A 27059-nucleotide genomic window follows, 5' to 3' on the forward strand; every position below is an offset into this window, starting at 1 on the left:
GCAGGAAGTTAGCTTCCCAGGTGGTTTTGTAGAAACACAATTCCCAGAAGTAAAATAAGCTGAGTATCTGGAAACAATGAGAAACCCAAAACCCAGGCAGCCGGCAAATCTGCAGCCGGGGGCTCCAGGAAGTGAGGAGGAATCAGGTAGCAATCGCTTTGGGGCCCAGTGTGGGGAAGATCTTGCAGTTAAATCCAATGTCCCCTCTCAGGGAGGTGCCCAGTGTTTGCTGATTATTGTTTAACTGAGGTGGGGCAATGCCTAGTGTGCCCTTATAAGGAAGAGCCTTAGGGGAAGAAGCAAACAGATGCCAGAGGCCGGCACTGAGGGCTGCAACTTCACTTCCCCAGAGAGACTGCCACTCTCATTCCCCAGACTGCTGCTGAGCCCTGGGACCTGCCCAGTCCTCCTGGGATCCGGATCCCTTTGGGAATACTGCTGACACCGACTGCTCCATCCGACATACCTGTTGGAAACAGGTAAGGTGTGAATGGTGACCTCCTAGAGCTATGGACCAAGAGAGCCTCTTAAAATTATGTAGATTCCTAATCTGCAAACCCAGAAAGATGTTCTCAGTAGCTCTGAAAGCTGTATTTTTGATGCAGTGTGTAAGGATCAGCTTTGAGGAAACCCAGGGCAAAGGATGAGTTGACTTTCTAAGAGAGCCTCTCTTAATCACTGAGTCACCTTTGCTTTCTACTCATGGAAAGCCGCAACCTTGAGCACTACATTGACCATAATGGATACCCCCATCTCTGTCCTTCCATTCATAGTTTCTGGCACATGGTCAGTATTTAATACTGAGGGGAGGAATGGGGCCCAGGCCTTGCCTTATGTTCTCTAATGAACCAGCTGGATAATGATACAAACAGAGTTGAAAAATCCAGGTTAGTCCCAAAGACTGATCACGGCCATTTCAGAGATTCGGGCGGTTCCTATACCCCTCCAGCTGCTTCCCAGTAAATGCTTGTGCCTCTGTGGCTGCTGGAGGTAGGTCATCCTGGAGATGTGATCCTGGTCTCAGAGAGCAGAGCTCACGCTGTTTTGCTTGAGGCCAAACTAACAGGTTGCAATAAGTGTGGATATGTTTCCTCTGTAGTTACAGTTGGGTTGTGACCTGCCGATTGCCTGTTTGCCCTGGCACATGCAGAATTTTGCTGATGCCTGGGTGGCATTCCCTGGATCTCCAGTCACCACATCCACCTGAGTTGTCCCACCTGTATCCTGCTGGACCCAGACTTTGTTTTTGTGGGTGATAGCTACAGGAGGACTCAATTGTTAGCACATTGGTTGATGCCAATCTATGTCTATATATATAAAAGGCTAAGTGACTGACTGTATGTCCATCCTACCAACCGACTGACCGGCCAGTACATATGATGTGCACTGGCAATTTAAAAATAAGCATTTACTCGTGCCTGTGCAATACATATAAAGCTTCCACTGGTGCCAATTGCACACGTGTTTTAATTTTATAATACCATATTATATATATTATTTTGACGTGTAATTTTTTGCAGTAATGTAATTACCACATGAGTCTTTCTTCTAATTAATTTCCTTTCACTGTGCACGAATCCATGCACTGGGCCACTAGTGTAGTAATAATCAGCCAACTGTGTAATAGGGAAGAGTTATGTGTAACATGAGTTCATTACCTCCCATTTATAGATAAAAACGTGAGGTACCTGGTGAGTGACTTGCTGCTGAGTGCACACCAGATGCAAACAATGGAGCTAGAGTTAGATTGTTCCCAGTGCGCTGTCTTGTCCCCCTGTTGGTTGTATTCAGTGAGGGATTCACGTGAAAGAATGCCTTAGAAGAAGAGGTGCTATCAAGAAATTACAAATGAATGACCCAACTATTGGCACTGGGTGCTTTTTCTCTTTCCAGCACTGCGCTTGCTCTGACCATATGTGTTATGTGATATTACCATTCGGGCATGTTACTTAACCTCTCTGGGTCTCAGTTTCCTCATCACTAAAACGTGGTAACAACAGCATCTGCCTCATACAATCACTGAACAGATTAAATAAAATAATATATGCAAAGTGCTGGCCAGTGGCTGGCACATGGTCAATGTTCAAAAAACTTTTAGTTAATACTACTTATATCCCTTGGGCCTGGATTCTTTACAAAACAAAGCTTGAGACAAAGGTTAAGTGCTAATGCCTCATTGGGAGATGCAATATCAGGACAGTGTGGGTGAGGGAAATGAGAAAGGAGGAGAGGAGAATGGGAAGCAATGCAAGGAGAAGTGTCACCTTCACAAAAAGGCATCGCTGGCCATGTGGCCAACGCAGAACATCTGTGGGCTAGCTTTGCAGAAACACCAGGCCTTGGGACACTCTACTGAGAGAGGTTGGGGAGGAAATTTACATGCAGGTTTCATTCCGTCTCCTATCTTCTGTTGTTCAATTTGCCCCATGGGGAGTTAACTCTCCTGAACTTTGGGTTTGTGCCATCTGGCCCCTTTGGCAGCCACTGGGAAATCCAGATCCTAGTCCTTAAACTTGGCACTTTATTTGAGTCCAGAAGTTGTCTGGGCTGAGAGTCCCAGAGACAAGTGACATGAAGGGAACCTGAGACAGCACATAAGATTTGTTCGAAACAGATCAAATTACTATCTATATGTATATAAAAGCCAAGTGACCAGAACGAACGGAACAACCTGTCCCTATGACGTGCACTGTGGCTGGCCAACTGGCCTGATGGGGGCAGGGCTGGCTGGTCAACCTCCCACGGCCCCTCCTTCCGGCTGGCCTGGCCCCTGATCAATGGGCCCCAATCAGGACGGGCTGGCCAGACCCCACCCATGTATGAATTCATGCACCGGGCCTCTAGTTATTAATATTTGCTGGACATGTGTAAGGCACTGGTGTTCCCTGTCCTTGATAGACGGGAATCTATATCTTAGGCAAGTGTTTCCTAAAGCATGGTACATGGAACACTGATTCTGAAAGCTGTTGCTAGGTGCTCCTGATATAAGGTTCTGGGATCAAACACTTGGGTGAATGATGCCTCCTACTCTCTCCTCCTTGGAAAATCATGATTCAGATTTGTATATAAAGACTCTGAGAAGGCCAAACAAAGAAATTGGCAGAACTGAGTGCTCCAGCACTTTCCTGTAGCACACCTGTTAAGAGCACTGCCTCAGACCCAGGCAGCCCTGGGTTTGGTCTCTCTTCTGTCTGGACCCCTAAATTCTCAGGGTACTCTTCTCTACCATGCACTGTGTTCTGCTTTGCACAAGCCTTTTTTTGAATTAAAAAAAAAAAATCTGCAATACAATGTGAGGCTATGCATGCTCTCCAGTCTGCAAAACTGGTTCTCTCAATAAACAGCCAGAAAGCTCAACCAAACCTTATTTCCTTGACTTAATAGTTAATATAGTTGAGCAAGGTGATCCCTAAGAGGCTTTCCAGCCCCTGGTAATCTGTGACACTTGTGTTGAAAGGCAGCTGAAAGTCACCTCTATCCAGCGTCTGCATTGCCTCAGAGATGGTCTATTTAGCTAATAAGCACGTGCACAATTTTAAGAGATGGTGGAGGGGTGTGGAAGCAAAGGCTTGCCCACTGCCACCCCTTCTGGTGGAGCTGCACTTAATGAGAGAAGTACCTTGAACTAAAGGTAGTGGCCCCGGGTGATGGGGTGATGAGCTGCCTGAGTTCTTGGGCTGGAAGAGAGCCGATGCTGAGGTTAATATTCTTGCTCTGCCACATGGGCCACAAGGGATCCTTAAAACTGAGAGTGGCCAGGACCTCGGTTTGATTTCTCTCTGGGCAGCACGCTGGCCTCTGTTCACTGGCTGGGTCAGCCCCTCTGTGCCCACCTCCCCTGCTGGAGGGTCAAGCCCATGCAGCTCAGAGAACTGAGCCACCCCACTCACAGCCGGTGGACAGAGACCCTGAGGGGCAGGTCTCCATCAGAGCTGACCACACACCTGCCTTCAGGGAACGCAGCCAAGGGCCCACATCTGGATCCAATGAACTCTCACGTGCCTGAGGAAGGGGAGGTCAGGAACGTTATCCTCGTTCTCAGCCAAACATTGTCCTCTGCCCCTCGAATCCTTATCCGGATGTGGCTTCCAACCAGTTGAGCTGCATCACTCGGCACTGTCTCTGAAACCCCCTGCTTCTTCTCAGGAAGGGAAGGTAAGAGACGTGCCTGAGGCAGAGATTCAGGGGGAGGCCCTCAGGATGGCTGGCTCCTGGGCCACCGCAGGCATGTCCCTTCCACTCAGCAGCTGTCCTAATCCAGCGTCGCTGTCTCCTTCTAACCCGGTTCCCAGACCCTGTCTACTCACTTAATCAGGTCACTTTATGCACATGGACACAGGACTGCCCCAGGCCCCCGCCTGCCTCACCTTGAGAAGTGGTCATGTGTCCTTCCCAACTCCCTGTGGATTTGCACGTATGGAAAATTCCCTCTTTCTCTTTATTCCTCCCTTCCTCTGCTCTCTCCCCTCCTTCTCGCCTTCTCTGTTTTTCTCTCTCCCTCCTTCCTGCCTCCATCTCTTCCTCTCTCTCCTTTACTCTCTTTCTCTCCCTCTCACTCCTCTCTCCCTCAAGCTGTCCCTCTCTCCTTACCTCTCTCTCCTCCTACTCTCTCTCTCTCCCTTACTCTACCTCTCTTTTCCCTGGTTTCCCCTTCTCTTCCTCTCCCTCCAAAGCCCAGAGGTGTGCCCAGGTGGCATACAGCTAAAAGTGGTTTGCATGGGTTTTGTGTTTTTTTTCCACCAGAGAACAGTTAAGTGCCTTATTTTCTCCACTTGGGTGGCTAAATTATTCTCAATGTGTTAAACAGTGTAATTAAACACATACACAGGCGAGTGCGCGGCGCCTTCCCCCACCCTTCCTCACTCCTTGTCAGCATAGAGAGTGTCGGCCCCAGCCTTCAAGCTCTGTTAGTTTTAATTTGAGTTGTGGAATTAGTAATGGGTTTTGCCGGAACACTGCTGTGGGAAATAGATCGCTCCTCGAGCAGGGCTTGGGCACCATTTCAAATGAGTATTTGTTAAGGGGAAACCGTCCCTTGTCGTGTTCTGCTACATTACATCCGATTTATTTCCATTGTTCGGAGAAACACCAGCCGGGAGAGAGCGGTGAACACCACACCCAGGCAGGAAGCAAAATGCAGACAGAACCACCCTTTGTTGCTGGGACTTGCTAAGCTCACCCTGGGCACCCTGGCAAGCTTGGCACCTGCCGCTGTGAGGCCTGGGGAGCTGCTGCCGCTGGCAGAAAAGACTGGGTAGGTGGTGGCAAAAATAGGATGTTGAAGAAAAGCAATTGAATAGAGAGGACCCCTACAGGTCAAAGTTGGAAGGGATCTGCCCACTTTAAGGGTGATTTTGCACCCCTTTTAATAATCATGGCGATTTCATCGAAGAGTGTGCTGTGGTCATTCTGTGGTCTGTGGTCATTCATCGTGGGCTGTGGTCATTCATCACACTAGCAGGTCTCTTCTTTGGCACTGTCCTGTGAGGCAGCCACTAGCAGTGTGGGTGTGTAAATTTCAATGAAAGTTAATTAAAAATGAAATAGAATTTCAAATTCAGTTCCTTAGTTGCACTTGGCATATTTCAAGTGCTCAGTGGCCATGGTGGGTGGTGGCTACTATACTGAACACAACTCTGGGGACTTGGAGAAACCTACTGGTGGAAGACCAGGAGGTACCTAGCTAATGCCTGGAGTGCTCACCTCCTGCTACAGGGCCTCAGCCACTGGGCTCAAGTTCAGGGCCAGGCTACAGGGTGATGGTCACGAGACCTACTTTTACTATGTCCTATGCCAAGCCCTTTGCAAGAATCTTTACCCACCTAACACTACGAGGCTGGTTTTATTACCACCACCCAACCCATTTTATGTGCAAGGCCCAGAGATATTCAGGTCATTGCTCAAGATCATTCAGTCACTAAGCAACATCTGGATTCAAACCACACTTTCAACCTGATTCCTCACATGCTTGAGCACCATTCCACGATGTCTTGTTTTTCATTTTAAGGGACGAGGCAAAGCTCAGTTTTTCAAACAAGACCGTAAGATTCTTTCTTTGTCTTTCACGTTTGCCATTTTAATTATGATGAGTCTGGTGTGGGTCTTTAGGGTCAGTGAAGCAGCAAGGGGAGCCTCGTTGGGGGGCCAGAGGTGATTAAATCTCTGCTCTCTCCGACCAGGATATCCTGGAAGGCTGGGGAACAGGATTCGGGGCTGGCTCTCAATCTGTCTTTCTCCCAGTAAACTTTTCTAGATTTCCAGCTTTGCAGGAAGTGATCTCTAGGTTCCTGGTGTGTTTACTTAGTGGCATGTTTGTGCCAATTAGAAAAAGTCACTACCTTTTCCAGGTAGAATATAACTATATTCCAGAAAATCCTTCTTGCAAGCAGACTGCTTCCTGGCCAGGTGCCCCATGCTACTCTAACACCCTTCTTTGGGTACCATTCATAGTACCATTGATGTGCCTCTTGAAGAGCAGCCCCCAGAACTGAACACAGTGGATTAGATGTTCAGGTGGGGTCAGGAGCATCTTATACAGGCGGTGGGGCTATCCTGTCCAGAGCAACACTTTACTGCTGTCACAGCCGTTCTGATTGTGTCAAATCTTTCACCGTCTCGCCTCATTTAAAGTAGGAAGCCAAGTAGGCCATACAAAATATTTTTGAAATGAAATTTAGCCAAGGCAGACTCACTATTTACACACACAATTAACTTTTAAATGTGAAGACAGATTTACAGTTTCCTTGGTTAAATTCCATCCATTTGGTTTTGAGATCTTTTCGAATTTTCATTATTCTTCCTTTCTTTCTATCATTAAGAATGATGAAAGAATTGAAAAGTACTTTCATTTTCATTTCAACATCTCCTTCCAGGACAGGACAAGGAACAGAGTTCTGTGACCATTACAGTACAGTAATTCTAAAATAATCCAGAATCATTTGTCAGTAATCTGATTCAAACTGAATTCTATTTACTATACTCTGCTGTACTTGTATACTTTACAATGCTATAGGCTGCCACCTACCCAGTCTATCAGTCCAGCCTGGTTTCAGAATCTTATATATATAGGAACTAAAGGGAGAGCTTATCAACTACTTTTTAAAAATCATGTTATATATAAATGCATGTTATATAGCATATATTATATATTATATATGTTGAGATATATATATATATATGTAATACTATATATCTCAATGGCATTCTCCTATTCCTCCAAAATAGGAACTCTATTTTTGGAAGGAAAAAAAATAAAACAGGAAAAGAGGAAAAGGAGAAAGTTAAATAATTGGTTTTGATAAGGCTATATTTGCTTCTAGAAATATGAAATTTATTTCCTAAATACTCAAAGAATTTCTTTGCAAGTCCATGTCAGAATTTTGCTATGAATATTACACTTCTTAAAAGCATTATGGAGTTATAAAAATTATTAAAAATCAGTGCTTTGGGCCGAAACCGGTTTGGCTCAGTGGATAGAGCGTTGGCCTGCGGACTGAGGGGTCCCAGGTTCGATTCTGGTCAAGGGCATGTACCTGGGTTGCGGGCACATCCCCAGTGGGAGATGTGCAGGAGACGGCTGATCGATGTTTCTCTCCCATCGATGTTTCTGACTCTCTGTCTCTCTCCCTTCCTCTCTGTGGAAAATCAATAAAATATATTTTTTTTAAAAAATCAGTGCTTTGGGAGAATGAATGTGGTTAACGACAACAAACTTCCTGGCTTAAAAAGAGACTCTCTCGTTAGTGAAGATATATAGCACTGGGAACTCTTTACATTGCTATTGAGATGAAAACTCGGTACAACCTTGGAGAATAGTTTGGCATGTTTAGTGAGGTTGAGTGTGTTCATACCCTAAGCCTAAAAATTCTACTCAGTAGTTGTACCATTTTCCATATGCACCAATAATATAAAAGTTCCATTTTATGTATTGATTTTAGAGAAGGAGAGAGAGAGAGAGAGAGAGAGAGAGAGAGAGAGAGAGAAACATCAATTGGCTGCCTCTGCATGACCCCTACTGGGGATCGAGCCTAAAAACTTGTGTGTTTGTTTTTAATATGAATAAAGTTTCTTATACTAGGTTCCCATAAGAATTAACATTTGGCTCAATTTATTAAAATTAAACTTCTAAGCAAAAATTCATAACACATTTATATTTGTATAAAGTGAAGAATATCTGTTCATCAAAGACACTGCCAAGAAAGTAAAAAGATAAGCCACCAACCAGTAGAAGATTTTTGCCACACATATGGCCAACAAAAGATGTCTATCTGGAGTAAAGAAAGTGTCAAATCAGTTAGAAACAGCAGCTCAATAGACAAATGGGCATAAGATCTGAAAATTCATTTTGCACGAGAGGGGATATGAATGAAGAATGAACATATTAGCAGTAATCAGGGAAACATAAGTTAGGATTCCAGGGAGTTGTCACTTGGATCCCACCAGATGGGTACAAATAAGGAGCCTGCCAAAACCACGCGTTAGTGAAGATATATAGCACTGGGAACTCTTTACATTGCTATTGAGATGAAAACTCGGTACAACCTTGGAGAATAGTTTGGCATGTTTAGTGAGGGTGAGTGTGTTCATACCCTAAGCCTAAAAATTCTACTCAGTGGTTGTGCCATTTTCCATATGCACCAATAATATAAAAGTTCCATTTTATATATTGATTTTAGAGAAGAAGGGAGGGAGAGACAAAGAGAGAGACACAGAGAAAGAAACATCAATTGGCTTCCCCCTGGATGACCCCTACTGGGGATCAAGCCTACAAACCAGGCAACCAGCAACCTCTTGGTGCATGGGTCGACATTCAACCACTGAGCCACACCAACTAGGCGGAAGTTCCAGTTTTCATGTTGCCCAGTTTTATGCAACTGCATTTTAAAGTAGGCATGGTTATTGCCTATTTTTATGTGTAATGGGTTATATTTCTGTTATTATTGATTTATAGGAGTTTGTTGTATATTCTGGATACACGTCCTTTGTCTGATATAGGCATTACAAATTTATCTATCCCAAGTTTGCAAGTATATCCTCCCGTGTTTTCTCATAAAAGTGTTTCATTTTTATTTCTAGATTTATGATCTTTTTTACTTGATTTTTTGTGAATAGTATGTAAGGGTTCTTGTGTGTGTGTTTGTTTTTCATATGGATATCCTGTTGATCCAGCATCATTTTTTTGAAAGATGTTTCTATTCCCATTGAATTGCCTTCGAAACTTTGCCAAAATTAATTGACCATATATTTTGGTCTATTTCTGGATTCTGGATTCTGCTCCATTGATCTATCTGTATATAGCTCTCTATTGATTTATCTATTTGCCAATATTATAGCTTTATGTTAAGGACTGTAGTCAGGTTAAGTCCTCCAAATTTTTCTTAAAAAAAATATTTTTGTTATTCCAGGTCCTTTGCATTTATAAAAAGTTTATATAAGCTTGTCAATTTCTAAAAAAGAATTTTGATTAGGATTGTATTGAATCTATGTATAAATTTGGGTAGAATTGCCATTTTGGCAATACTAAGCCTTCCAATCAATGAGTCTGATGCGTCTCTCCATTTACTCAGGTTTTCTTTAATTTCTCTCAGCAATGTTTTGTAGTTTTTGGTGTTGAAATCATAATGTCTTTAGTTAGACTTTTTTTCCCCCAAGTAGTTTTTCTGGTGCTACTAGTTTTCTATTGTTTATTCCTAGTACACAATAAGTCAGTTAATTTTTATATTAACTTGTATCTTGTGACTTTGCAAAACTCATTTATTAGTTCTAGTAGTTATTTTATAGATTTCATTTTTCTTCTTCTTTCTGATATTTTGGACTTTTATTTTCCTATTGAACTGGTTAGGACCTCCAGTACAATGATAAATAAAAGTGTTGACAGTGAACACCCTTGCCTTAATTATGATCATCCGGGGGAAAAATACACTCTTCTATCATTAATATGATATAAGCTGCAAGTACTTCGTAAATGCCCATCAGTTTAAGGTTACTTACTTTTTCTAGATTTTTGAAAGTTTTTATCATAAATATACTTTGAATTTTGTCAAATAATTTTAATTATATTGTTTAATATAGTCATTATATTGGTTGATTCTTTTAGTCTTAAACCAACTGTATATTTCTGAAATAAACCCAACTTGATCTTGATATATTTAATTTATTTTCCTTTTTAAATTATTAAATTTGATTTGCTAACATTTTCTTAAGGATATTTGCCATCTGTGCTCATGAGGTATGTTGATCTGTACTTTTTGCGGGGGTGAAGATTCCTTTATGAGGTGCTATTGGTAGTGTTATGCTGATGTGATACGTTCAGCTATGTTTCCCTTCTGCTCTACTTTCTGAAGAAGTTTGTTTTGTTTGTCCTTGAAGGTATAATAGAATTCACAGTGAAACTATCTGGGTCTAGAGTTTTCCTTCTTGGAAGGTTTTTAATAACAAATTCCATTTCTTTATTAGATACAGGGTAATTCAGATTTTCTGTTCCTCTTGTATCAACTTTGGTAAATTGTATTTTTCAAGAAATCTGTCTACTTTCTATAACATCAATTTTGTTTGCATTGGTTTGTTCATAGTAGTCTCTTCCCACTCCTTCAATGTATATAGGCTCTGTGGTGATAAGCCCTTATCGGTGATGATGTTGGTGATTTGCATTCTCTCTTTTGTCCTTGACCAGTTTGACTCTGGGTTTGTCAATTTTGGGGATCTTTAAAAAAAAAATCAGTTTTTGCTTTGTTAATTATCTACTGCTTTCTCTTTTAACTTCTGCTATTGTCTTTATTATTTACTCCCTTCTACTTGTTTTAGGTTTTCTTATTTTCCTTATGATGTCATCTTTGACTCATGAATTATTTAGAAGTGTTTAATTCTGGATATTTGGGATTTTCTTAAATATTATTATTGATTTCTAATCTTGACTCTGTTTCAGTTAGAGCATGCTCTGTGTGATTCAGTCCTTGGAATATATTGTTTTATGGCCCAGCATATTGTCAGTTTTGGGGAGTGTATCTCATACATTGAAGAGAATGTATACTCGACAGTTAGGTATAGTGCCATATATATATCAAATATATCAAGATGATTTATAGTGTTATTCAGATCTATGATTTTACTGATTATTTTTTGTCAGGTTGGTCTATTAATTGCTGAAATATGAGTGCTAAAATATCCTACTGTACTGTGCTTCTTTCCTTTAATTCTGTTAAGTTTTGGTTCATTTTTAGGTTTTATTATTAGGTATCTACACAGTTATGATTTTTATTTATTCCTGATGAATTTTTACCAATATTAAATGCCCCAGTTTATTCCTGGTAATACTCTTTGTTATGAAGTCTATTTGATCCATCTATTAATCAATCTCTGCCTTTTAATTGGAGTTAATTAACATTTAATTTAATTATTGATAAATATGGTTGGATTTATGTCTGATTTTTAGTTTGTTTGTTCACTGTTTCCCATTTATTGACTTCTTTTGATTATTTGAACATGTTTTGGTAATCCATTTGAACATATCTATTGGTGTTTGGGCTATATTATTTTTATTATTTGTTAGTGGCTGTCTAGGCATTATAATACACATACCTAACCTGTCACACTCTATTTTACCACTTCATGTAAAATACAAAAAACTTGCAACCATTATAGACCCCTTCAATCCCCTTCCACTGTCCTTTATGTTATAGTTGTCATATGAATTACATCTGCATACATTGAAACCTCTCCAGAAAAAAATATTGTAATATTTGCTTTAAACACATATATGTATTTTAAAAGAATTTAAGGGGGAAAATGGTCTTACATATTTACTCAGCTATTTACTATATATCCTTCCTGAAAATTCCAAATTCCCTGTTATGATTGCCCTTCAAATTGAAGTCTTCCTTGGTCATTTCTTCTGAAGCATGTCTGCATGATGAATTCTCTTAGTTTTCCTTTGTCCAAAGTGGCTTTATTTCACTTTTATTCCTGAAATTGATTTTCACTCAATATAGACTATCTTATCATTTCTACATTAGATCACTGCAGAATGGGCACCTGCCAGTGGATTGTTTTCTCTTGAGAATGAGTCACATTCTCTTAGTTCTTTTATTTTGAATAGTTTGGGATTCTGTTGGGCAAAGTGAGTGTTATGTTGTTTAAACTGTGTTCTGTTAGAATCCTCTGGAGAATGTTGATTTTTAAAAAAAAAAATGTAGTCAATCAAATCAATTAAGTTGTCTATGCATTCTAGCTCATCTTCTGTGGGCAGTGGTCAAATCTCAGTTCATTCCTTTAAGCCTTTGCTATGCTGGTTTGGACCTGTCCCACACAGCCACAGTACAGATGGGTTAGGCCAGTGGTCGGCAAACCGTGGCTCGCAAGCCACATGCGACTCTTCGGCCCCTTGAGTGTGGCTCTTCCTAATAAGCCTTAGGAGCACCCTAATTAAGTTAATAACAATGTACCTGCCTATATAGTTTAAGTTTAAAAAATTTGGCTCCCAAAAGAAATTTCAATCATTGTACTGTTGATATTTGGCTCTATTGACTAATGAGTTTGCCAACCACTGGGTTAGGCTAAGACTTGTGCAAGTTTCTACTCAGAATTAGAGGACCGCATCCTCTGGCTCTCTCCCTTTTCAGCCTCTTACCACCAATTGCCAGGAGGGCTGTGGCCTTATAAGAAGAGAAAGAGAGACACTTGTCACTCTCTCTGCCATGTGAGGACATAGAGAGAAGGAGACTGTAGCCAAGAAGAGGGTCCTCTCCAAAGCCTGACCATGCTGGCATCCTGACCTTGGACGTTCAGCTTCCGGAACTGTAAGGAAATACATGTCCTTTGCTTAAGTTCCTGGCCTGTGGTATTGTTTTGCAGCCCCATCCAACTAAAACAGTCACCCAACCCAGCAGAAGGCACAGGGAAGGACTCAACTGAACTCATTTTATCGACACTGAGGGAAGTAGAACACGCTGCAGAGCCTGCAAAGTGCCTCTCGCCTGCTTCTCGTCCTCCTCCAGAGTCTTGATTCATTAGCTCATGCAGCTTCTCACATTAAGGACTTTTTATCAACTCTTTTTTTTTTTTTTTTTAGCTTTTCCTGTGCCATTTTTATTGCTCGCCCCAAGAGATAACCCAGCAGCAAGACAGATTTTTATCCTGAATATCAGGTAGACCTTCCATCTCTCTCTTTTTTTTTTTTATTAAGGCAGCTGAACTTCTGCCTTTTTTATCTTGCAAAGTGAGGCAAGCAGGATCGAGAAGAAAGGAAATAAGCCACGAAGCCCTCCCTAAAGTGACAGGCAGGGAAATTGGTTTGCCTTTTCTGCTGCACACAAAAGTGAAATGTCGTCAAGTCCTGTAGATCCTGCCGCCTGAGAAAGTGAGTCCGCACAGACACAGAGAACAGCCTGCAGTCGCCAGAGGGAGGGGCCGGGGACTGGAGGCTGGGTGCTGGGTGGAAAAGGTGAAGGGATTAAGAAGCACACATTGGCGGTTGCAAAATAGTCAAGTACAGCATAGGGAATATAGGCAATAATATTGGAATAATGTATGGTGCTGGGTGGGTACTAGAATTATCGGGGGGATCCCTTTGTAAAGTATCTGATTGTCTGACCACGATGCTGTACGCCTGAAACTAATACACAATAATATTGAATGTCAATTGTAATTGAAAAGAAAAAACAACAACAATTTTTTAAGCGAGCCTACAGGCTGTTCCCTGACAAAGCCATAAGCAGTTCAGAGAGAAAGGTGAACCCGGTAGCTGTGAGGTCCACACGTGTGGGGGGCTCCCCTTCCTTCCTGCCTTTTCTTTCCTCATCGAGATTCTTCTCCCTCAAAAAGCAGCCCATCTCCTCCAGCACCAGTCACTCAGGCCTGCCCCCCCGCCACCCCGGGACCCTTCTCCTTCCACCTGAGGGCTCAGTGGATGCCATCCCTCGGCCCTGGCTCTCACCCCTGCAGACCCCTCTGAGCCCAGCCTGTCCTTCGTAAGAGCAAGGCCTCATGTTAGAGGGGTGGGGCTTCTGCACCTTCCCTTTGTGGTCAAAATGGTGATAGTCATACTAATAACCATCATGTATTGATCACTATCTATTTACACGTCACAGTGCTAAGTATTCGACGAGCACAGTTTCATCTGAGCCTCACGACTTTAGGCCCTGCATATTATCATCATCGCCACTTTACAAATGTGGAAAGTGAGTCTTAAAACGGGATTCCTAAAGCCAACCAGTTCCTAAAGTCAGCAGGCAGTCAGGGCCCTGCGGGCGGCCCGGGAACTGGCCGACAGATGCAGAGCCTTTGCAAGATTCTGATGGAGAAGTCAAGCCAAATTATTTCGACTCATTTTGTAGACAATTAAAGGCTGCTTAGTAACCGTTCCATAATTGCGTCATTAAGGGGAACTACCATTTGGTTTTCATAAAGGAAAATGAGCTCATTGCTAGAGTTTATCGCATACTCTAATCCAATATTTCACCGAGAGGTGGGTGGCTTGGCGATGCTGTATCAGTTCCGCGGTCGCCAGGCATGTGCAGAGCTTGAAGACCCATAATTTTCACAACTCTCCACTGTCAGGCGTATCTGCCTTTGTCTTGAATTTACACTCAAACCTACTGCTGTTTACTTGCTCTTACGTGATATTTCAGCTTTACCACTATTTATATTATTGGTTGTGGGCTCTTCTCTAAACCCTATAGAACAGCGGTTCTCAACCTGTGGGTCGCGACCCCTTTGGAGGTCGAACGACCCTTTCACAGGGGTCGCCTAAGACCATCGGAAAACACATATATAATTACATATTGTTTTTATGATCAATCACTATGCTTTAATTATGTTCAATTTGTAACAATGAAATTGGGGGTCACCACAACATGAGGAACTGTATTAAAGGGTTGCGGCATTAGGAAGGTTGAGAACCACTGCTATAGAGAGTGGTGAGGTCTGTTGACATATATTTTCACCTGTTATTTTTCAAGAACTATACTGAAATGTCCTATTGGGCTAAACCAAATGAAATTGCCTGTCTTCAACCATTTTTACCTTCGGTTAAACCAGTGGTCAGCAAACTCATTAGTCAACAGAGCCAAATATCAACAGTACAACGATTGAAATTTCTTTTGAGAGCCAAATCTTTTAAACTTAAACTATATAAGTAGGTACATTGTTATTAACTTAATTAGGGTACTCCTAAGGCTTAGGAAGAGCCACACTCAAGGGGCCAAAGAGCCACATGTGGCTCGTGAGCCGCAGTTTGCCGACCACTGGGTTAAACCATATGAAACTGACTCCAGTCAACCCTTCTTGACCTACAAAAATGACAGTTTCGTGTGGTTCATCCTGATAGTTCAAATGTAAATTCTTACCTCATTTGCTAGAAATTGTGTGTATAATACCCTCCAAAAATATAGGTACTGTACCACTTCACAGTACCTCTGAATTTGTGTTTTAAATAATTTGTAACATACTATTATTATAAGTTACTATAAGGAAATTGCTATTATTTTAAGTTTGCAATTTTTTTCTATGAGTTGTTTATGTTTCTCTCTCGTGCTTCAGCATCACCTGATTCCTTTTCAGTGTGCAGTGGGAGTGGATAGGACATGTGGACCTTGGGGACTTTTGTGCTACCTAGACAGACGCTGGTCAAAAAACGTAAAAAGCACAGCTTTTGGGGCGAAGGAGGTTTTCCAAGCCCCACAACTAGTAAGTGTAGATTCAGGATTCAGATGGAAGTACGTGGCCTCGCTGACTGAGGAAATGATGCCTATTTTCGTAAATGATGTCAATTATCTCTGTAGCCTCCTGAACAAATAAACAAAAAACAAAAAACAAACAAAAAAACCCCCAAACAAACAGGCTTCCATGATATCTCTATAGGGAAATTAGGTTTCCACCATTTATTGAGTGTCAGTCACTCTGCTTGGTATGTTAGGTCAAACCTCATTTAATACCACCACAAGTCTTGGGAGGTTGGTGTTATCAATGCGTCCTGGTAGGAAACAAGTTCACAGGCTTGAGTCTAACTCAGTGTTGCAGAGCAGGTGGTGAGCGCAGGAAGCAAACTTCAAAACCCATTTGAATGCTCACCACCTGCCTTTTCTTGTTCCTCCCTCCCCCTTCCCTCTGGAACCTGTTTCTCTACCATTTTCACTATTAACCCTTGAACACGCTCTCCCATGGACAAATGCAGCAGCCACCTGGACTCCACCCTCTCTCCATCCCTACCTACCCCCCACATGGCCTCCAACTTGCTCCACAATTCTATGTGTAGATCTGATCACAACCCACCTCTTCCATGGCCCCACGGTGCTGGTGAGGTAGAAGGCATTTCTCAGTCCAGCCTTTCAGCTGTGGGGAGGGTCTGCCATTCCTGTCCCATAAGCTGGGTCAAAGGGGGGTTGCTTTCCACAAACCTCCCTAAGAGACTATCTGGTCGTAGTTCACTCTAATACACATCAGCACCGCTCCACTGCCTCCTGCTATGTGCTGGTTCCTGGAACTGGTTGTGGTCCTGACCTGGTCAAGCATGTAATTTCCAGTACCTGGTAGAAACCTCATATGGTCCCTGTGGCTGTCCCCCTTTTACTCTATATTCTTCTTTGGTGCCCGCCAAGGGGCACAAGGGTCCATTTGGCCTTGCAGCCACCCAACGCATGCCTCCTGTAAATTTCCCTTTAAAAAGTCTATTCGTTACCAGATGAGTGGCCAGCCTCTTTCTTCAGTCTTTCCCTCCTCTCTGCTTACAGATGTGGATTTGCAGATCCAGAAACTTTCCCTGGGTCTGTGTGTGCTAGCACCCACCTACCTTCCTGACCATCTCTGCCAACACTCCCTATCCCCAGCCCCCACCCCAATGACCCCTCCAGCCCTTCCCATTTCCTCTAACACCCATGACCTTTCTAACCCAACTCCTGAGCCTCCTTGCACTTGCTACTCACGGCCCCTGGAGGGACTTTTTTTTTTTTTTTTTTTTTTTACTACCTGCCATTTCTCCACCTGGCAAATTCTCCTTCCTTCAAGGCCCAATTCAAAGGCCGCCGCCTGTTGGAGAGTCATCCCAGACTCTCCTTGGTAGTTCATAGCTCCTTTATGTCCACAGGACTTTGCACACATTTTTAATTAGACAGTTTCTGTTGAATGATAGAATGTTGAATGTTGTTGTTGAAATGTCTAATCTATCTTTCCCACTTGATAATGAGCGCCTGGAGGATAAAGATCATGTTGTATTTTCTTTGGATTGCCAGCTCTCAGAAAGCGCTTGGCACAAGGTCAGTACTCAATAAATATTCATTAATGTGCAAATACCCCCGTAGTCTCTGGTGCACATAGAGCATACTGAGAAGCTGTTCGGTACAGCGGATTGAAATGGAACCTAGAGGAAGGACGACTGATTCCAGTCTGGGCTCGTCTACCAGCTGGCTGTGTCACCAGGGACAGCACTGATCTGGGTCTCAGTCCCCTCACTTGTAAAGGGGTGGGGGGCGGACATCTGAGTGTCCTTTCAGGGCTCACATCCGATGATGTGAAGGATTTGACAGCTCATCTCTAAAACTATCTTTTTTTCTCACCCAAAGGAAAAGACGTTGGAGGTCTTCTAAGGAGAGTCATGGCACACGCTCTGGAGCCTCTGTCCCAGATGCCCGTCATCAAGTTCAAGGGCCAGGACTTTAAGACCCTGCGGGATCGTTGCCTCCGCAGAGGCCTCCTGTTTGAGGATGAGACCTTCCCTGCCGAGATTTCTTCCATAGGCCCCTTGCTGCTCGAGGGTAAACAACTCTCCAGGCTGCAGTGGGAGCGCCCAAAGGTGAGTGAGCCCCCCAGGCACACACCCACCTCCTGGGCCCTCTGAGCCAGCCCACCATGGTCCCTCCCATAGCCCCTCAGGACCCCTGAGTTCTAACCCCGCCCTAACACTGAGCACATCACTAGATGACCTGCCTCGGTATTCTCACCTGAAAAATGAGAAGACGTAGGTGTGAAGAGTGTCTCTGAGGTCTCTTCCGTCTCCATAATTGAGCCTGTCATTGCTCTTTATTCTCTTTAGGTATGACTGTCTTTATCTCCTGTTCCTTTTTATCTGTTAGAATTTACTCAAAGGGAAGCTACCATGTCAGTCACTTGTACAATAGGATGAATTTAAATAATTGGCTCGCCTCTCTCACTTTTATTTGTATTTTCAATCTTGCAAAGACCTGATCACTTACAAAAGAATTTTAGACATCAGCGGGAAAATTAGGAAGCTATTTCAGGGCAACATTCCAAGTCCTCTGAGTCCCCCACCCCAGCAGATGGCCACTAACTCCACCTTGCAGCAAGGAGAGCCTTGTTGGTTTTTCCAGAACCATCTCAGTTTCAGGGCGTGAGGCTCCAGAGGACATTGCTCAGCCAACTGAATGTTTTCATAATCTCATCAGGGCCACTGCTGATGACAAAGGCCCAGGTCACGGTCACTGTGAGTGCCCTGGTGCTCAAAGCTTCTGTTTGTGCTTCCAAACGCAGCCAGTGGAGCCTAAAACAAGGGACAATGCTATCGTGTCTAGTAAGCCAATGATGATAACATCAGCAAGTATAACTGAGCACGTATTAAATGCCATGCACTCTACCCAGCACTTTCAGTAAAGTCACGTTAGGTTGTCCAGAAAAGGCATTTTCTGGTGACACAGAACAAGACACGGAGCTCTGGGGGTGCCAACTCAGGACAGACTTGAAGCCTCAGGGAAGGGGGAGATTAGTGGGGATCAGGTGGGGCTTGGATCTGCTTAACGAAAGATGGGGTGCTCCAGCCTTCTAGGACCCATCTTCCCAGCCAGCAGCCACAAGTCCCCACAATGACTCTCTTCTTCAGGCCTTCCCCTCCTAAGGAGGGCTGACCAGAGAACTCTGCTTAACATTTGGAAGGGTTAAATATTGTTTTGTCTGGGTTATTTTCAGAGGCTGAGATTCTTTTTGAATGTGTTTCCTTTTTTCATGCGGTGCTGGGAATAGATGTGAGACCACATTTATAGTGTTTAAGAATTTATAACATCTGTTTAGAGAGGGTTGAGAATTTCTCGTCATCTTAATTCCAGCAGCATCTCAACTTGTGATGTCTTTGGGGGTCAAGGAGAAACGTAGGCAAACAAAAGTGAAATAACTTACACAGAATCATGCCAGGGAACACAGACAATAGGGTGGCGAAGGCCTGGGTGGGTGTGGAGGCTGGTTAGAAGGGGTCAGTGGGGGATAAAAGGGACATATGTAATACTTTCAACAATAAAGATTAAAAATTAAAAAAGAATCGTTCCAGGAACCCAGGATAGAGGCATCAGGGGCCAAATGCAGTCTATTCCCATTCCTCTTCTACCAGGGACTCATCTTTTTCATTCCAGCACTTCTTTTAAAGTGTATATGTGAATATGTCATCTATCTTTGTGTTTCTTATCGCAACTGGCAGTATAGTACTTCCCAGAGCTTTCCATGTGTCTTACTTTGTCTCCTTTGTTCTTCTTTATTTCATGGATAATAATAAAAAAAATCCCATTTATCAAGTTTGTACACGTGCTACATATTAATCTAAGCACTTTACACATCACATTTTATTTCATTGCCACGGCAGCCCCGTGAGTCAACATTATCATCCCTGTTCAGTGGGTCAGCCCTGCCCAATAGAACTTTCCGTGAGGATGGGAAGGTTCATTCTGTGCCGTTCATTACGGCAGCCACTGGCCACATGTGGCTGTTCAGCACTTGGAATGTGGGTTGTGTGACTGAGGTTCCCAAGTTTTCGTTTTATTCTGTTTAAGTGAATTTAATTTAATGTACCTTATTGGAGAGCACAGCAGAGCCACCAGTGTATGTCAGGTTGAGGGATTAAAATTTCACCACTGTCCCCATTCTTTAGTGAAAAACATTTCACTTCTCAACTGAAGAATGGGCTATGGGCCCAAACCACATGGATGGGCGCTCGGAGCGCAACACCCAGCCCCACTGTGGATTCTGGCCCATGGCCATCCCAGAATGCAGCACTGCCTGCCCAGGCAGCAACTTTCTTCTTCCCAGGAACCAGAGCAGAGCTTCTGAAAGGATCCTTCACTAAGAACAATTCACCTTGGGACCAAAATGAGTTCTTCCATAAAGTGGAGATATGAGTGTAAGTTGTAAAAGCAACAAGTAACAGAAGGTGAGACAAAGTAAACATGCCAACAGACAGTTGCCATTGAGCGGAAGAACTTTGATGCCAATAAAGCCAATCTTCCAAGAGAAAATAGAAGAGGGAGTGACGCTGCCACCAGGCCCAGCCTGACCTCTGGCCACCCTCTGAAAGCGCCTGTGTCTAAACGCTTGTATGCTAAGCCTGGCGCTCCCTCATGCGAGGGCAGCACACCGTCTGGGGACGTGCCTGAGCAGCCTTTGAAAAGAATGCAGGAATCACTGTCGAAAATAGACCCAGTGATGTCCCATTGGAAGAGACCCCTCCAGAAACGATGCGGGAGAGTGTGGCTTTGGTGCCGCTCCAGGGAGGGGAGTTTCTCAAACTCCAGGGACTTTTGTGTTATGTGAGTTTCTGGCATCCCTAATGTAACAGGGGGTGCCCCACACTTTGCATTGAGAAAGAGCTCCACAATTCAGAACTAATGTATATCCTGTAGCATATAACTAATAGGAGATATATCCGTATTCCCTATTGGGAGATTTACTCTGAGAAATTGGCTCACGTGGTCACGGAGGCTGAGAAGTCCCACACTCTGCCATCTGCCAGCTGGAGACCCAGCGAAGCCAGTGCCGTAGTTCAGTCTGAGAGGCAAGGCCTGAGAACCAGGCAGCAGATGGTGTAATTCCCCATCTAAGGGCAGGAGAACGCCGATGTGCCAGCTCAGCAGTCAGTCAGAGAAGGGCAGTTCTCCCTTCCTCTGCCTTTTGTTTTATTTTCTCAGGATTGGGTGAGGCTCATCCACACTGGGGAGGGCAATTGCTTTCCCAAGTCCACTGATTTACATGCTAATGTCATCTGGAAACACTCTTCCAGACCCACCTAGAAATGGGGCTTAGCCAAGTACCTGTGACCCAGTCAAGCTGACACAGGAAGTCAACCATGGCAGTTTTCTTCTGCACAAATGGGTGTTTCAGTGCCCTCAAAAGGCCAGTCTGCCTCACAGAATCAGGAAACACCCAAGTCATGAAGCCCCTGCCTGCTGGTGTGGTCCCTGGGGAAGAGCCAGGCACCAGGGAGGCAGATTGCCCGACCCCAGCTGCTTCCTGTGGTCCCTGGAACAAATCTCTGCTTCTCTGCACCTGCTCGCTGGGCCTCGCGGGACTCACCTGAGGAGCTGTCAATCCTGGGCTCTGCCTCTGGATGACCTGCTGAATCCAAGCTGTAGGAGGGGGCACCTAGCGGTCCCCATGCCTGCGAGCCCGTGGTGATTGAGTCACGCCCGGGGTGGACGCTCTGATCCTTGCCAGTGACTTCACTGCCCTGTGCTCCTGGTCCAGCTGGAGACAGGGGGCCTGCTGGGAGCCAGCGCCTTACCATCCTCCCAGCCATCTTTACCCATTTTCTCTGTGGGCCTTGTCCCAGGAGGTCAGCCCAGCAGATGAGAACACTTCTTAGTCTACTTTTGCCTCTTTCTACCTCTGAGACCCTCCAGCACCCATGGAAGCCCCGGGTGGGGAAGGTACAAGCAGCTCAGAGGTCAGGGGACTTAGATGCTGGTCATGTGCCCGAAGTTGATTGATATTGACTGTGGACTTTTTATTGAAAGTAATTGCCATTTAGTTTTTATCACATTAAAATATCTTTCTGTTCTTAATTATGGGTTTTTTATTTTTATTACCTGGGCAAATCAGAGGAACTCGTGCATTTATCAAATGCCTTCATGGAAGGATATAAATTGTCTCCTCTTTGGCCCATGTAAATACTTTTTTCCATCATTGGATATCCTGATATGAAACCAACTGGCAAATTTCTATGGAAAACCCCACTTGAGGGTGAGTTAGTCTTGTCATTTATGGTAGATTATTGGCTGGGTGTGTTATTTCACGTGTTTCCATGAGTTTAATCAGCCTGGTGCATGTGTGCATCTGTGCTTTCTCTCTCTCTTGGGCCTCCAGGCTGTGCTGGCTTCTTAGAATAAATGGTGGCAGGATTCTTCTTCCAACCTTTTTTTAAACAATGAAACTGTAAGTGACACTGGAATTGTCTAGTCTGTGAAAGTTTGAGACAACTCGGCAGGAAAATCATGTGTACTTAGCAGCCTTTACAGAGATGGTGGAGAGATGTTCTGGGGTCATTTAAAAATACTATTCCAAGGTTATTGATCTGCTTGGGTTATATTAACTTGAATAATTTGGGGCAATGTTCATTTTCATCAGAAAATCATTAGTACTTTTAAATGGATTAGTACAGAATCTTACTTCATGTTTTAAATTGCTAAAACCCAATTTTTGCTACTTTTATTTGGGTTTCTCTACCACATTTGCCAAAGGTTGGATCTGTGTAAGCCTTCTTGCCCAAAAGGAACAATTTACTTGCACTATTGATTTCTCTGTTTTATAATTCACTAATTGTGCTCTTTTATCACTTCTTTCCTCCTGTATTTGCCAGGCTCTTTTTGTCTTTTTCTTTCTAACATCTGTGAGTCGACTACTTAATTCATGCTTTTATCCTATGTTGTTTAATAATGAATGGATTTGAGGTTCTGGGTTTGTCTATGAATATGGCTTTTCAAAGTTTGCAAATACTGCAGACGGAGGGAATCAATATTTATTGAACATATACCCTGCCAGGGGCTGTGCTAAGTATTTCGCTTCCTTCCTCGTGTGGAAAAGGGAAGGGCTCTTGCTTTGCCAGGCCGCTGGGAGACAGCCCATGGACAAAGCGCCTGGCCCTCCGGAAGGGCTGATAATGGCAGCCGATGCCTGGGTCACCTTATCATTGGAGTCTCCCATTTTGCACACGAGAAAACGGAGGCTCAGCAAAGGAAGGGAAGTTGCTCAGGGCCACCAGAGAGCAACGCAGAGCAGGATTCTGACCGGACTCTCAAGCACACACACCCCTCCTCCGCTGATCACTGGGGGGACAAGGAGAACCAGTGAGGAAGAGGCGCGCTGGGGGTGGGTCAGAAAGCTGAGCACCGTTGTCTTTGTTCCTGATCCAGGAGCCCCATGGTTCCTCTTCCCCAGCTCCCATGAGTGGAGGTCTAAGCATCTGCTCCCTGGCAGCGGGCCTCCACTGGGGCCTCACTTCCTTTCTAGTAGGAGCGGGGACAGGTAAAGTCCATGAAGTGCCCCCAGTTGCTTTGAAACTGGAAGAGTTGTTCCCTCCGTAGCTCTGCAGAGACCTTTGCCCTGCTTGCTTGTGTTGGGAGAGACCCCCACATTCTGCCCAGCCCTGGGGGCAGCAGAGGGTTGGGTCCCAGGGCCTGGGCCCCAGTGCCCCTCTTGCCATCTGAGGGGGCTGGTTACTTGCGGACAGGCGGCAGGAGGTGGTGCAGTGAGTCATGGCCCCTCACAGGCCTGCGGGGCCTCCGTGTTTGCAGACATGCACACCTTGGCTTGCCCCTGGGCGGCTCCACCAGGAAACGTAGCTTACAAAGGGCTGGCAGGTCTCACAAGGAGGCACTCCGTGCATTCATGGCTGTTGAGCAAATGAATCTATTTCCACTTTGCAGCCCTGCTCTCTGGGGACTTATTTGTCAACGTGAAAAGAAACGATACAGGCACAGTTAGCAAATTCCGCAAACGTGTGCGATGGAACTCCCGGCAGAGCTGCGGGGCGAGGATGCTGAGCATAGTCCCACCGAGTCCTAGCAGGGGCAGACCTACAGGCTGGTGGGGCCGGGCAGGAGCCAGACCTTTACCCAGTGTTTTCCCCAAGGACCCGGGGAGCCCTTCAGGAACTCTCCCCATCCTCATGTTTGCTGCGAGTTCCCAAAATTCTCCCAGACATCGCAGCACGGCCGCATCCTCCAGCGACTCTCTCTGAGGCCAGCAGGCGCTGTGTGTGTTGGAGGCTGGGGAAGAACTAGGCTCTGAGTAACGGCACCTGGGATGAGGGGCCTGGATCTTCTAGAATCAGTCAGGGAGCCAACAAAGATCCGAGGAGTGCACATCCTGCACCCTGAACAGCACGTGGCTGCACTTGAACCTGAAGCCCAGAAGGCCCAGGCTGACTTCTAAGAGACAACATTTCACACGGGAAAGTTTTATTATGTTTATAAAAGTTTCCTCTAATAAATGTATCTGATTCTTTTTTTTTTTTTAATTTATTGATTTTTTTTTTTTTTTTTTTTTACAGAGATGAAGGGAGAGAGATAGAGAGTTAGAAACATCGATGAGAGAGAAACATCGATCAGCTGCCTCCTGCACACTTCCCACTGGGGATGTGCCTGCAACCAAGGTACATGCCCTTGACCGGAATCGAACCTGGGACCTTTGAGTTCACAGGCCGGCGCTCAATCCACTGAGCCAAACCGGTTAGGGCGCCGATTCTTTTTTTCTCTCATTTATAACCTCTTCATAAAACACTGCCTGTTAGGACCAGGATGGCTGAATATCTGATGCGGGGATCCTGAGACCTTATTGATGTTATCTCCTCATGCAGTTGCTTAGGTATTTATTGCCTGTCTCACAGTTACATATACACCCTGGTGACTGCTGCCTTCCTGATAGCAATAAAACCTGAAGAATGAGGGGAACTTTTAAGCACCTATTTAAGAATTAACCTCTACTTCTCAAAGACAAAGTGAGTGATGCTTTGGGTACCACTCTGGGACATAGAGGGATGAAAGATGCTCATGGCTTTTCTCCCTCTTTCCTAAGGATTTATTGATGGGTAATGCAGAGCCTCATTTCATCCTGGAAGGTGCGAGCAGATTTGACATCCAGCAAGGGGAGGCAGGTAAGAACTCACCATCTTCTCTTCCGGCCGTGGATCAGGGCAGGCTGCTCAAAGTCAGCCTCTGGATAGGGAGGTGTGGAGACCCTCAGAACTCTGTCCCAGCTGCTGAGAGGGGAGGCCGGCCCCTCAGTGCTACTGGAGATGGACAGCCCATGTCCAGTCTGCAGCCTGCACGTCAGCTCAGCCATGGGTGTGCAGGGCCATTGCAGTGAGGCATTATCGAAGAAAGGGAGAAAATGGACACAGGATTTAGTCTGAGCACTGGGTAGAGAGACGCATCCAGAAGATGGGAAGGAGAGAGAGACCGAGAAAGGGAAGCAAGTGTTCATTGAGCTTTTGCAATGCTGTGCTAGATACTGTGCATGTGCTGTTTCCTTTATGCCCGGTAACATCCCCACTCTATACATATATGCAAAATCAAAGGGTCCAAGACGTAAAATCATGTCTTTCATGTCACATAAACAATAAGTGACAGAGTTGGGTTTGAATCCAGGGCTGTTTGACTCCTTCCCACCCACCAGACAGCCATGGATCAAAGTTGTTGCTAAGAGGGCTTGCCTTGAAGAAGGCCACCGGGCGGGACCAGGAATGGCCGAGAGAAATCCCTGAGCCAGAGCCCAGGAGTGGGGGGGTGGACAGGCTGAGAGAGGAATGTGGACAGGGAATTAGGAGACAGCACAATCAGACTCTTCTAAGGACAGACTATATCCTTAAAATGCCTGCCTACAAGTTATGCCTGCACCTGGACTTCCCCTGATGGAATCACGGTGTCTTGGGCTAAGTGGATAGAAGCCTGTGTTTCAGTGTTGGGAAGAGCCCCCAGCAGCTAATAATCCTCCGGTTAGAGCTTCCCCTACGTGAAGATGGGACCTCTCTGAGGGCATTTCTGTGCCTGACACAAGATGGCATTCAAATAATTGATCGCGTTGAAGATAAAGGAGGGAAGACTCAGGAGAAGGGGATGATGCTCATGCTCAAAGGGCTCACCGTGACCTCCAAGGAGAAACTCAAGGCTTCATTGCCCTCAAGGGGGAAGAGGAGAGAATCCCTGTGTGGGCTAGAGGGGTCCTGACACAGGGAGAGGCTGAGCAAGTATTAACAAAGAAAAGCACAAATCTATTTGCTGACAACAAAAGACACTGTCACTTTAGTTCTGAGTACCTCTGGCAAAATGAGAATCAGAAGACAAGTTGGCCCACCAGCCCTGCCAAAGCCTGGCTGGCGCTCTCCTGACCTCCCTCAAATCACCATCACTTCCACCAACACCTCCACCATCAATCACCCTCACCATCACCTCCACATCAATCACCCCCACCTCACCTCCACAATCAGACACCCTCACCATCACCTCCACAATCAATCACCCCCACCATCACCTCCACAATCAATCACCCCCACCATCACCTCTACCCTCAATCACCCCCACCATCACCTCTACTATCAATCACCCCCACCATTACCTCCACCATCAGTCACCCTCACCATCACCTCCACCATCAGTCACCCTCACCATCACCTCCACCATCATTCACCCTCACCATCAGCTCCACCATCAATCATCCTCACCATCACCTCCACCATCATCACCCCCACCATCACCTCCACCATCAATCACCCTCACCATCACCTCCACCATCAATCACCCTCACCATCACCTCTACTATCAATCACCCACACCATCACCTCCACCATTAGTCACCCCCACCATCACCTCCACCATCAATCACCCTCACCATCACCTCTACCATCATCACCACCACCATCACCTGCATCATTATCATCACCACCAGCTCCTCCTCTGTCTTACTTAGAACTGGCTCTAGTGAATCCTTCCTTCAATTCTCTCTCAGATAGAAAAAAAATTGCATTATTCAGAAGGACATATATGGACTCTGGTACCAAAGACCTGCGAAATGCATGGGGTGGGGCTTCCAGTAAGCCTCTCACACTTGGTGTGTGTCCCCTTACAGGAGACTGCTGGTTCCTGGCAGCACTGGGCTCCTTGACACAGAACCCACAGCATCTGCAGAAGATCCTGATGAACCAAAGCTTTTCCCACCAGTATGCAGGGATTTTCTGTTTCAGGGTATGTGCGCTGCTGGGATGCTCTCACATGGTTTTCTCTGAGCACAGGGAATGACTGTCTTGAATATTCTCTTGTCTTGGCATCCTGAGATGGAACAGGCACTAACTTATGTGTTAGTTA

At 44.9% G+C, this 27059-nt stretch overlaps 1 protein-coding gene across 2 annotated transcripts in view; it reads left to right on the top strand.

The window, feature by feature from the left end:
* Positions 1-315: 315 nt before the first annotated feature.
* Positions 316-27059, top strand: part of CAPN13 (calpain 13) — a 68144-nt gene continuing 41400 nt past the window's right edge. For both annotated transcript variants that reach the window (XM_059660237.1, XM_059660236.1), the window contains exons 1-4: positions 316-479; positions 17553-17782; positions 24775-24853; positions 26824-26939. In XM_059660237.1, the coding sequence (XP_059516220.1) occupies positions 17585-17782; positions 24775-24853; positions 26824-26939 (393 nt within the window). In that variant the 5' untranslated portion in view covers positions 316-479; positions 17553-17584. The remainder of the gene's footprint in view (positions 480-17552; positions 17783-24774; positions 24854-26823; positions 26940-27059) is intronic.

This window comes from Myotis daubentonii, chromosome 12 (assembly GCF_963259705.1).
Source record: "Myotis daubentonii chromosome 12, mMyoDau2.1, whole genome shotgun sequence".
NCBI lineage: Eukaryota > Metazoa > Chordata > Mammalia > Chiroptera > Vespertilionidae > Myotis > Myotis daubentonii.